General features: G+C 34.9%; 1 protein-coding gene across 2 annotated transcripts in view; it reads right to left on the bottom strand.

The window, feature by feature from the left end:
* Positions 1-1,901: 1,901 nt before the first annotated feature.
* The window catches only part of DCUN1D2 (defective in cullin neddylation 1 domain containing 2), a 30,322-nt gene continuing 18,604 nt past the window's right edge, over positions 1,902-13,619 (bottom strand). Inside the window, exons 5-8 of one of the 2 annotated variants that reach the window (XM_058185999.1) lie at positions 6,979-7,061; positions 6,442-6,538; positions 5,722-5,807; positions 1,902-5,342 (exon numbers count right to left, since the gene is read on the bottom strand). In XM_058185999.1, coding sequence (XP_058041982.1) covers positions 5,325-5,342; positions 5,722-5,807; positions 6,442-6,538; positions 6,979-7,061 — 284 coding nt within the window. In that variant the 3' untranslated portion in view covers positions 1,902-5,324. The remainder of the gene's footprint in view (positions 5,343-5,721; positions 5,808-6,441; positions 6,539-6,978; positions 7,062-13,619) is intronic. The other variant, XM_058186000.1, reaches the window with a different exon arrangement.

The following is a 13,619-nucleotide window of genomic DNA, read 5'->3' as shown; positions in this document are numbered from 1 at the left end:
ATAAAACTCTTAAGTCCAAATATTTTCCAACTTATTTTTAAGCTGCAAGTTTAGAAAGTGTGCAGAACACAAATAAGTGTAGTTGTAAAACTCAGAAGCCCTAGGTCAAAGCAAGCCAAGAAATATTTGATCTCTCCAGAGTTTATGTAACTCTATCCGTTGAAAAACACATATTGAATTAAGAGACTTATTTTTATAGGTGTTCAGATTGGTACATTTTGGAATCACTGCCTTGTGTTTCCTTAAAAAACACAAACATATTGATTTTATGGACATTACACTCAGAAGATCAAAACATTATTGAGAAAGTAATTCAAAAACTATACTGAAACAAATCTCTTCTCCAATCCCTACATTTAACTGAACCAGCCATAGATTTGTCTCCATAGTATCATTTTCAAATGCTGTCTTGTTGCAAATCTATATATATAAAAGCAAAATACCACTCATGCATCATCACAAAATCTCCAGAACCGTAAAGCCTGTAAACTTGAAATTTGGCACATATGTTCCTCTTGGCTTCTAGGTGTTTGCTAAGAAATGATTTTTTGAAATGACTATCAAATCATTACTATTTCATATATTAACACACTCTGATGCTAAGGAATTAAACGTTCTACTCCCCTTCCCCACCTGAAAAGAACTCTGTCCCAACTGCCACTTGGACATGGGTATGGCCAGCACATGACTTATCCAACCTGCGGTCTGGGAGTTCAGACATTCTACTCCCCACCTAAAAGGGAGAGAAGGGGATAAGATAGGAGAGGCCTCTGTGGGGCAAGCCTGAGGGAGAGAAGGGGATAGGAGTCAGCCTGAGGGAGAGAAGGGGATATAAGATAAATCTACACTTACAGAGGCCTCTGTGGGGCAAGCCTGAGGGAGAGAAGGGGATAGGAGAGGATCAATGAGACCAGCCTGCGGGAAAGAAGGGCGATAGGAGAGAAGGGAGAGAAGGGGAGAGGAGAGGCCGATCGTAACTACTCATAAATTTTCAAGCTGTAAGTGTAGATTTATCAAGCCCAATGACATAGTTTTGTAGTGGAGCATAGGTATCCAGCTAGTACTATGATATTCATGCACAATTGCAACTGATTTTCCTGCTCAGAATTTGTGCATTAGAATCAGTTTGTTGTGCATATACATATATTATTCTGCACTTTTCAGAAAAGATGTCATTGACTTTTTTTGATTCCCATCATCTTATGTTTCTTCCTTGTTAAAACCTGACAAGATGTTTGTGTGACTGATAGAAATAACTAGGTAAGTTTTATATTACCTCACACTGAAAAGATAGAAATTGTAATGATTAATTTAAAATTGATAGGTTTAAATGTAAATTGTAAACTGACACATCAACTAGACACGAGGACAGTTCCCCCCCCATGCCATCACTTTGCTAAATTAATTTCCACAAAACTATCTAAGAAGGCAGTATTACCATCATTATTTTCATCTTCCCTATTCCCTATCTCCTTATCTTATGACTATTATTTTGTTGCTTGTCTCTTACGATTTATATTGTTTACTTAATATACTAGTGTGATTTATGTTGCTTATTTAGTATCCATGACTACCACTAAGTGTTGTAGCTAATGTCCTATGATGAATGTATTTTACAATGACTATGTTAATGATCTATCACCATCATATGTACATCGAGAGTTTATGTACCAGAAAGAAATTTGTGTGTCTAATCACACTTGGCTAATAAAGAATCCTCTCCTCTCCTCTCCTCTGTAGACGTGTGAGGATATTTACAAAGCAAGTTACAAAATAATAAAAATTATCATGTAGCAGTATTAGTAGTTTTAGCATTCTTGAATGATTTCCTCTTATAATAATGCAAACGTTATGTTAGAAACAAAATTATTTTATTATTAATCAGGACTGGGAAGATGCAGTTTACAAATACAAACTTACTATTATTTCAGTAAATGTTTCAATTTCTTTCAGTGATAAACGCTGGGAAAAAGATAAAGCATTTTAACTGTTGCAAAATAGTCCTAATCTTTATTCCAAGTCATATCTCTTTGGTATAGAATTAACAGGGTTGGGCAGTGCCTTCCAAAGAGGCACTTTTTACAATAAGCTGTGCCTAAGGAAGTGAAGTAGCTGGGTGGTATATGTAGTATATGCCTGGAAACAGCCACAAGACCCTTGAAAAAGATATGGTTGCTTTAACAACCACATAGATTGTGAAGGATCTCCTTTAGACTTGGAATTTAATTTTCAAAAGAAAATAAAATCACTGATTTTACTTACTATGGTCAGCCCCATCATCCTGTGCTGGCATTTCCATTGTTACAATCCCTGCACTATGAAGTTACATAGTTATCATGCAATTACTGAATAAATCATTTGTGCTACAGAAGAACCATGCTGGGTTTGTCCTAAAGAGCTGAGTAAATTCCAAATGACTTGTGTTATACTGTATTGGACTACAGTTTTACTCTTTCAACCTGTATTAAATTGAAATTTTGATCTGTTTCATGGGATTTTGTGAAGAACACATTAAGACAACTTATTACATTTTATACTAGTAATCTTGAAGATACCGTCTTCCAATCTGAATTAACTTTGATTTAAAAACGTGAACTGATTGAAGACTATAAAATCTTATAAAAGGTAAATGAACATATTCCACTAGTAATAAGTGAATGCATAGTGCACACACTTTGTTTCAGATAAACACAGTTCCAACAAACCTCATAATATTTATGCTGCAACAAGGTAAGCAATTGAATTCACATCAGTTTTGTAAGCTGTGTATGAATTCAGTAACCCCCTTTGCTCAATCTTGGTTTTTCATTTCCTACAAGCAGAGAAAACTCTCAATGTATCAATGGTAGGTGCAAATATTTAGTTTATCTTCATTTTAGCTACTGATACATTTTAGAATATTGCTCATTGTAGGAAACTTTAAGAGTTTCCATTTCCTAAAACTCCTGATATGAATAGTTTGATATTGGCATAATAGGACTACAAGAGAAAATAAATTAACTCTAATAAAAATGGTAATGTCTGGAATACGTGTTTCCCTAACCCTTGAGTTAAAAGAATAAACTGTAAATATGACTGTTAGAAAATATTAAGACTATGTTTATCACTTATGTTTAATGAGTTTCTAAGCCAAATCTTTGCGAAACTTTCTTTTTTAAAAAATTCATTTGAAGAAATTCAGTGAGGGATACTGTTATAGTTGAGGATGCAACAAAGTAATACAGTAGTCTTTAGTATTGTTATATTTGTCTTGAGACAAGAAAATGAAAAAATTACAAATGAGTTACTGGCATCTAGTGGTGGAATGAGACACAACCCATTTCTCACATTTCTGTCGCTAATGTTCTCAACCCCAGAAATAAAAATTAAAGTGATTGCTTTTAAGTTGCAGTGTACGCTGTTCCATGCTGAAGTTTTTCAATTCATGCAGAATTCCACTTTGAATTTAGCATACATGTTCTCTGTGTCTGTTTTCACATGACCAATTACACAATGAAGAGCAGAGTTAGTTTTAACAATCATGTGGGAGACAGAATTTAAGAAAGCATGCAAGATCCCAAACTATGTCTATTTTTCAAACCTATGCTATACAGGAGGCACAACAGCCACTTTTTTACATTTGCCATTCCTTTTATTATTTTGTTTGAAGGCAGACAAAAACAAAGCAACAGTACCAGCACAGAAGCAACTCACTTTCGGTCAGGATCCAACCCAGAGTCAATAACCACTAGCAGGCAACACACTATTTCTTTCTGACTAGTCCTTTAGAAGTTGCTCACCACCCCGAGAATATTTTAATACAAAACACAAGATACTCTTTTGCACACTTATTTGTGCCGAGTACTTTTAAGTAGCTTCAGTTTTGGTTGAAAATTAAGCAGACAGTGATAGTAGCAGAATTTATCTTGAGCTAAAATGTGTCTGCAATTCACTTGTTATATTTAAAATAATCAAGGCTTCTTTATTATTAAATACATGGCAAGGTTACTGATACTTAAAGCCACACTGCTAGTCACCCTTTAAAGGAGCTGTCTATAGTCAATTTTGGATATAACAGTATTATAATCCAAACAGCATCCCAAAATAACCTATTAGTTTTTGGAAGGCTGTTTGAACAGTAGGGCATGTTTTCTCAAGAAAGTGCTACCCACTTTCAGACATGAGTAAGAGGCATCCCTAAATCCCTCTTACAACTCTCTTACTTTTTGAGTAAAACGAAAGGAATGAAAGTGCTGATAGACAGCATTCTGGAGAACCATAAGTAGTGAGTTGAGGGAAGCAAGACAGCTGCTAGGAAGATGGCCTGAGTAGGCAGTGGCTGAGAGAGGCAGGTAGCAGAAAGCCCATCATGTGGCTCACTGTGGTATGCAATGGGACAGCAGATGGAAAAGCAGGAGAGATTGGCTTGCAGCCACAACAATGCTTCCTTGCTGAGAGCAGTTAGAGAAGCAGGACTGATAAAACTTCCTTAAGTCTGGCAACGAGAATGGTGTTCCTTAGAGAGTTGTCATCAAAAGCTTGTTCCTTGAAAAAGCGTTTTCTCACTGTAATTTATTTCCAGGAAGGGAACAAAGAGAGAGAGAGATAGAAGCGTCCGGGTGTGATGGAAATTGCTTTCCACAAACAAACCATTAAATTTTGTAAATAAGAAGTACAAACTTCATTTGGCATTGGAATTAGGAAAACATTTTTTTTAAATGGAGGATGTAATAAAAAGATTTAGAAACACAGAGTACTGCATCAGGAAAATAAATCAATAAATATTGCACTGTATTCTCAACGTATTTTAGAGATGTAGAAAAATACCACATACCACATATTTTATTTAGAGATTTAATTTATATATCACAAATACTGCTTTTAATATAAGTACAATATAATACAGTTGTATTTATGTAACTGCTGGTGTTCACCCTGTATTATGAACTGAACGGCATGCTGTGTTGTCAAAATTTTACTAAAATGGCCTCTAGTTAAACTTTTCCAAAGTATAAAATCATGCAAAATCTACATCCTATATAATACAACCAGTACAGTAATTGAAGCCAGTATCCTACAGATAGCCTGGGCTATCTTTTGAATTTCTTCTTGCAGTGTCCATGAGTCAGCCATCATTTTCTTGCAGAAGTAGCGATTTCTGTTTTGTCAGTGACATCCCACCTCAACTTTCGAAATCGGTGACAGTGTGCACAGTTATTGGCCAAAAGTCTTCATTACCCGATGCAGTTCAGACTGCAGAGTTAGTCCACTGAGAAGTCATCGTTAGGAAGCTTTACGTTTTCCTCCTGTGACTACTGGTCTTGCGTATTCAACAAAATCATCTATTAGGACTGGCCACGCTCCTGAAGAGGAATTAAACAATTCTGAATAAAGGCTCTGAATATTTACACCAATCTGACCTTATAGTAATATGTACCTCTTGGAGGAGGAGGTGGTGATATGTCTTAACCCAGGGGTCTGCAAACTTGGCTCTTTTAAGACTCGTGGACTTCAACTCCCAGAGTTCCTCAGCCAGCTTTGCTTTGGAACTCTGGGAGCTGAAGTCCACAAAAGACTAAAGTTATTAGTCAACTACTGCCCCATTTCTATTCTTCCCAAAGCAGGCAAATCCAGTCAACAGGAATAGAGGAAGAGAATGGCTGAGGGCTCAGTCCTCTTCTTCACATTATTTAGCAACTACATAAAAATGCTAGAGGTCATTTGTTAGTTGTGGACACATACCATCAAAATCCTAGTGAACACAAATCTACATCTCTCAGTTGGATTATATAAGAGATGCAGTGGATGTCTTGTCCTGGTACTGGAAGCTGGTCAAAAAAGGATCAAGTTGAATCCCAGTAAGGCGCAACCACTATTCAGAAATTATAAACTTTTTTAAAAGCTCCAATTAAAAGCATCTTCTTTATGGGAAAATAATAATAATCTGACAGAAAGACTTTTAAGACCTTATTTAAATACAGGGTACTTAGCTACATTTTAGAATCACAATTCTTTGCAGTACATATATATATCCATACATACAATAAATAAGAGAATATTGGTTAAGAAATTGAAATTTAACTCATATTCACTAAATCACTAAAATCAATGGAACCCAAATTAATCCCAATGATTATAATGTGAGTGTTAGCAATGGCAAGATGTGGCCTATCACCCATTAATCATCTGGCCCACTGTCCCAAAAAGAAATATATTTACCTGACCTGCAACAGAAAAGGAGGGAGCATTTGCCACCTCCTTGGACAGCCATTTTGGTGACACCTTCACCAGCCACCTCAGCACAGGAGGAACAGTGAAAGTAGTGATGGAGAAGAAGGTTGCCAACCCCTTTAATAGTTACATTCCAAATATTGCTGATATGGTATCTAGTTAAAGTTAGAATTTTTAAGGAAAAATATTTCAAAATAATTATATTTAAACTTGCATATCTACATCACTTACCTTCTTCATCATAGTTTGACATATCATCTGCAATCATATTTCCAAAGTCTAAAAGAAGGTTCCAAGTATCCTTAGGGATTGATCTTTTATGATGCTCCTATGTAAGAAAAAGAATCTAATATGAATTCATAGATTTATTAAAATCTTTACTGAGAAGATGCTGACTAAAATTATTAGAGTAGGAGACTGAAATAAATCAAGATGTAGTAATTGAACAAATTACAGTAAAATTACTATAATATATCAACTTTATGGACCCCAATCAAAGGACTTTTGTGAGAAACAAAATCTATTATTTTTGAAAGTTACCCACAAATAAGGGAAAAAATATGAAGTTTTCAAAACATCTTCCACAATTGATGTAAATAATCTTAATTATGTAATTACATAAATAACACATTGGTGAGTTGCCCCCAATTTGCTGTCAATAAGCTCCAAAGTACAAACCTTCTTCCTATATGGTCTGTTAAACAGTTTATTATACTCCTATTCGTAATTTGCACAAACACACGTGGAATAATCCTGTAGGGTACTTACCAATAAAAATTTATTCCAAAGTTCTAAAAATTTAAATCTTCCTGATAACACTAAATTCCAATATGCAATTGCCATTTCTAGGTCTGAAAGACATAAATGTAATTTACAATCCACATTAGTTGTTATTACAGTTTTCCACATCCCCACCTATGCACAAAAATATGTATGAAAGAAAATATTTGGCTTTATGTTATATATGGCACGAAAATTCTGTACAGGTAGTTCTTGACTGAGACCAAAATTTATGATGCTAAGTGAGACAGTTGTTAAGTGAATCACTGGAGCTGTTAAGTTAGTAACAAGTGCACTGAATCTGGCTTCCCTATTGATTTTGCTTGTCAGAAGGTCACAAAACATGATCACATGACCCCAGGATATTTCATTCATCATAAATACAAACTAGTTGCCATCCAAATTTTGATCACATGACCATGGAGAGGCTGCAACAGTTGTAAGTGTGAAAAATTGTCATAAGTCATATTTTTAGTGCTATGTAACTTTACTAAGTCACCAAGCGAATGGTTGTAAGTCAAGGTCTACCTGTAATTCTATAGATTTTAAGTTACATTTTTTAAAAACACAGTTTGTGCCTGTACAAATTCTAAGCTATTTTAAAGTTTAAAAATAAATACTTATGCATAAGGCCTGTAAAATGGAATGGGTCTAAGGCCTTGCTTGTCCAACCATGCTGTACATTAGATGTGTGATATACAAAATGCCACTCTTCCTTGTTATTATGCTATGACATCGTAACTTAAACAACATTTCACTTTATCCATGCAAATTATCAACTTTTACTATAGCCAAAAGATAGCTCCCAAGTTATAATGTTGAATGTGACAGAAAGAGAAATTATTAAATTCATGGAGAATAACCACATTCATTTCAACTATCACAGAATAGTTTTTCTCCTGTCTTTTTCAGAATGTATCCCCAAGTATTCTACTAAAAACATCCTTTTTTACACTATAGTCCAATGCATGTTTACTCAGCAGAATGAAAGTAAGAGTACATAGAATTCTCGTCTTATATTGACATTTCTCAGAAGTACCATATTTTTCACACTGTAACTTTCTCCGGACCATAAGACGCACCTAGCTTTTGGGGAGGAAAACAAGAAAAAAAAATCTGCCTCTGCCTCCCAGCAATTTGCCTCCTTGAAGCAAACAGCAAACAGCCTGGTCAGCTTCAGCACTGCCTGATTTAGCACGAGCAGCTGATTGGCGATTGGATCTGCCTCCTGGAATACCGCTGATCAGCTGTTCCAGGGATCATCATCGCCCATCGCTGCCTCTGCACAGCCCATTTTTGGCCTCTGTGCGCCCCATTTTCGACCTGTTCCAGGTGGCGGGGATGCGCAGAGGCTGAAAATGGGTGACAGCAGTGATGGGCGGTGGCAATTCCTGCAGACTGGAACAGTTGATCGGCGCTATTCCGGGAGGCCGATCCAACCACCAATCAGCTCCTTGTGCTAAATCAGGTGCTGAAGCTGACCAGGCTGTTTGCTGCAAGCAAGGTGGGGGCCGGCAGGTGGGCGGGGACTCAGCAACATTCACTCTATAAGATGCAGATATTTCCACCCATTTTTTTTTGGGGGGGGGAGAAGGGTGTCTTATAGACAGAATAATACAGTACTCGTCAGAGGATACCGTTGATACAAGTGCACTGTTCATTATTCTGAGCTATCTCTACTGTAAACAAACTGAAATCTGATTACCAAAATAATATATATATATATATTTACAAATGTATATACTAATTTTTATTTATTCTGCATGTACCTTCATGAATTAACCAGATCATTTTTTATTATTCCCAAGATTAAAATAATTTTATGGAAATAGAATTTGGATCTGTCAATATGAATGAGACAAATATTTTCATATTTATGCTAATGTTTTCCCTAATGCATATATTGCAGTGAAGCATACTTGAAAATATATTTTTAATTTCTATTAATGATTTTAAATGCAATAGAAAAAGCAATTACAAATTAAACTCACAAAAAGAAAGAATAAAATGTGAAAAAAAGAAGTAAAATAAATTTTAAAAAAAGAAATACGTAAAGAGAAGTGATTTCCAATCTTCATTAGAAGGAAAAATAAATTTAATAACTCATCACCCTTTATAAATTTACAAATATGTATTGCTTCTTCTTATGAGCCATCCCTTCTATATGCGAAACCATAAACCATCAATTTTTTAGTTCTGGTATCAGCAAAAAGTCCATTACAGTTTTCCAGAACTTTATAAAAATAAACCAGAGCTTTATTTTAACCTTGATCAAACAAACCAGCTTTATATTCCTTTTACTTCTAACAATCTTGATCTTTGATTCATTCAGATGTTGTATGCCTTTTTCCTATCACAAAGACTTCTTTGAGGCTTTCACAGATCTGTTTGTAAATCCAGTATAAAGTCATTACCCAAGGTCATTGTCTTGGTTTGTCTTTTGTATTTCCCTTTTGATTTTTCAAAGCCTTAACTAGCTTCTTTTGTAGATCTAATAAAAAGTCATTATCAGGGTTGTTCTCATGGCTTTTCTCAATTTTATAATCCATACTTTTCCTGTCATTTGTATTTCCAATTTGCATCTCGTCTGTTTTTATTCCACACTTTTTAAATCCACTATTTCTAACTCCATTATTACGCATCAAACAATTTTTTTCATGTGTCATTCCTTCATCAACATCTTTTAGGCAAACTCAATCCTTAGAAGCAGACTTCATTAACTGATATTGTCACTACTAATTTTGGGCCCCATATTTCAAATATCTCCTTTAATTATTATAGTATTTTGTATCATTTTGTAAATCACAATTTAAAGGCAACTTTTTTTCTTTTTTTCCTGAACTTTTATCCTGTCTGATATCTAATTTAAATCAAAAGGTCTATTATCTTTGTTATGACTAGAAGTAGTCAAAATAATTCTGGTTCTCATGAAAATCCATTTATTTCAAATTGTTTTCTCAATTTCTCAACTTGAGTTAACTTTTATTTTGTTTAGAAATAAACTCACTAGGTGACTTTTTAGACTGAAGATCTCTTAAAATATTTCAAAACCAATTTCCAAAAGTGATTAGAAGCAAGGTTAGCAAATTTAATGTCCTTAAGGGTGCCAGCTGTGCTTGTGAACTTGATGATTAATTCCTTCGTTTCCTGGCAATCAGACCCATTAGAGACTACTATTTTGCAGTCTCCTCACAAGGACAAACCATCCAAATCACATATGAGTGATCTCCAGTCTTCTTATCTGGACAGGTTCCAAAGAACTGGTCTACTCACCGGTTCTTTGGTCTTTGCCTTGGTTGTTATCTTCACTCTCCACAGAGATGTGTTTAGCTTGCCATGCCTCCACTGGAAGTTGACAATATATAATCCTTCATTAAAAAAATAAAATAAAACTACACCTATTGAGACAGCTTTTTGTCCCCAACTCTATCAGTGGAAAGTATGTACAAAACAGAATAGGCATTCAAGTAAAAATATCTGTGTCTCTGAATAGAAATATTGACAATAAGCTCCTGAGTGAAAGACGGAATATAAATTTAATTAATAAATAAATGATAGCCCATACTAATAAAAACAAACCAGTGGAAAATCGGAAAATCTTAAGAGTAAATACTTGCTTGAATATGATTTTTTTTAAAAAAAAATTAAACACATTATCAAATAACATGCCAATCAGAGACAGGATAAATCTGAGGATGTTTCTGTTTTAATAAATTATAGTGTACTTTGAATAAGCATGGAGCCTTGCACAGGTATGCCCATCTTTTCTCCATATTTTGATACTTTAAATATCTCAGACAAAAAATAAGTTCAATTTGCACATTTATTCCAATGTAAATCATTAAACTATTACATAAACCTTCCGCTTAAGGAAACAAAAAGTATCAAAATGAGCAGCCAAAGAGATATGACAGCATTGTCTTAAAATGTGGCATATTAAACCAGAAGTTTTAAATCTGAATCAAGTCTACAACGAAAAATGCACATAACAGGAATAACTGTTTCCTTTACATATATTGGACAGTAAATTTTTCTTTTGTTTATAAAAGTGGGAAAAATAGTTTTGGCAATCATCACTATGCAACTGTCTGCATAAATTTCCAAGAATCACCCAGTTCCTAAAATAGGCTGAAGATTTGTTCTATTTATTATTATTATTATTATTTTATTATTATTATTATTTATTAAATTTTCATACCGCCCTTCTCCCGAAGGACTCAGGGCGGTGTACAGCCAAAAATAAAAACAAGATATATACAATTAAAACAACATTTAAAACATAGCAGATTATAAAGGCTGATAATTAAAATTTAGATTTAAAATTTTAAAAATATTAAGAAAACCCAATTAAAATTCAACACTATTATGCCAGTCCCGCTTGAATGAATAAATATGTTTTGAGCTCACGACAGAAGGTCCGAAGATCAGGCACTTGACGTAGGCCAGGGGGGAAGTTCGTTCCAGAGCGTCACTGCCCCCACAGAGAAGGCCCTACTCCTGGGGGCCGCCAGCTGACACTGTTTGGCGGACGGCACCCTGAGGAGACCCTCTTTATAAGGCCTATTTATAAGGAAGGGTCTCCTTTATAAGACCTATTTATAAGGAAAATACTAATGTCCATGCCATTTGTATGGTCAAAGCTTAATGGCATCTATGGTAAAATATTAGATATGTGCTGAGGTACCACACTAAGGAAATACCTTTATTGTACTATAACATTGTAACCGTTTGTCTTGTAAATCTACAAATGATTATCCTCCTCTATGCACAATAATGACTATTCTGTACTCACTTTACCTGATATATCATATAAACAATGTAAACAATGGTAGCTACAATATTATATATAATATTATATGCTTTCCTTTAATCAATGAATTCCAAAAACTCTAAGCAACTTCTAAATTCTGTAGGAATCTACAAAGTAATATGCCAAATCAATTTTAATTTTAATTTAAGTAACTGTGATATTTAAGTAATTTGTGGAATAAAACAATGAGAATGAATCTAAAAGCAATGTTCATTTGCCATGGGTGACAATTCTTCCTAATTTACCAGGGCAACTCCAAGCAGCTAAATATTCCCCAAAATAAGATTACAAAAACAGATTTGTAGTATATTTTATTATCATATTGCTTTCTCAAAAATACCTAATTATAATCTTTCCTGTTATCACATTTTGTTGTGAAATATGACAACAATACTGTAATTTGTTTTGTATATACACGCATGTTCAGTATAAAATTGAAGTATTTCCTTCCCAAAATAGCATGTGCTATCTTCCAATATCTCTTGCATGGCATTCACAACCCGTATATGTCTTTAAAGATAAGGCTAGCATTCCTTTGGTGCATTAGATTATTTTAAGAGAGGATCTGAGTTTTGAAAGTTAGCTCCAATTTCTGTCATAGCTACTGTTCCTAATGCAATGTTTGTACACATTAAATAAAAACAATATTCAAAACCAGACTAGCTTTATCCTTGTCAGTCACAGTGGATTCCAACTTTGCTTAATCTGTCTATAATATATTTCTTTTATCAAGTATAACCATTTGCATATAATACTATATAGAACATTGCTGCATTAACATAGGACTGCACAGTTCAAGGACCTGAAACAGAAACATTTAACATAGCCTCTGAACATTTAACATGTAAACACACTTAATTCATAAATGTGCAAAGAAAAGATAAAAATTAAACTATTCCGACCATATAGCATCACAGGGAAGCATATAAACCAACTAAAACCCTCCAAAACATCCTAAGTAAATAAAAAAAAAACCAAAAAAAAACCAGTAGCTCCAGAAGAAAAAGGAGTAATCTACAACCCATAGTGCAAGGACTATGTAGGACAAATAGGCGGAAGACTAGCAAAGCTAATCCAGTAACACCAACTAGCAATTAAAGACATAATAAAAATTTCACAACATATGATCAGATTTAATCATAATTTCAATTGGAAAACTGTGAACATCTAGACCAGGGGTGTCAAACTCAAGGCCCGGGTGCCACATCTGGCCCCCAGGGTGCTTAGATCTGGCCCACAGGGCTGCCTAGGAAATAGCAAAGGACCAGCCCGCGGTGCCTCTGCCAGCAAAAATGAAGCTCAGGAGGGCTGCGTGCATCTCTCCCAAGCTCTGTTTTTGCTGGTAGAAAGTTGCAGGAGGCAGTCGCAGCTGAAAACAGAGCTCTGAAGCCCGTTTTCACTGGCAGAGCGCTTGGGCCACCACAGGCATCCCTACACAAGTGACATTGAGCTGGCCAAGCCCATTCTGGCCCCCCGAGGTCAAGCACAACTCTGCTATGGCCCTCAATGAAATTGAATTTGACACCCCTGATCTAGATCAAACCAAGTCCAAAAATGCAAGAGTTCCTGAAGTTTGGTACACAGAAAATCAGCCATCAACAGGCACATAGAAATAAACATATAAAAGAACATTCAAAAGAAACAATAAACAAAAAGGAAACACAAAGACCTAAACACCTAATCAGCAATCAACACCAGATCAGCAGAAATTAACACCAAGATTAATACTAGATCAACAATCAAGAAGCAAACAATAACTCAATCTATTGTACCAACTCAGACAAACAAGATAACAGTAAACAATAGCCTAATCAAGGAA

The sequence above is a fragment of the Ahaetulla prasina genome, chromosome 5 (genome assembly GCF_028640845.1).
Source record: "Ahaetulla prasina isolate Xishuangbanna chromosome 5, ASM2864084v1, whole genome shotgun sequence".
NCBI lineage: Eukaryota > Metazoa > Chordata > Lepidosauria > Squamata > Colubridae > Ahaetulla > Ahaetulla prasina.
This window is presented reverse-complemented; position numbering and strand designations above follow the sequence as displayed.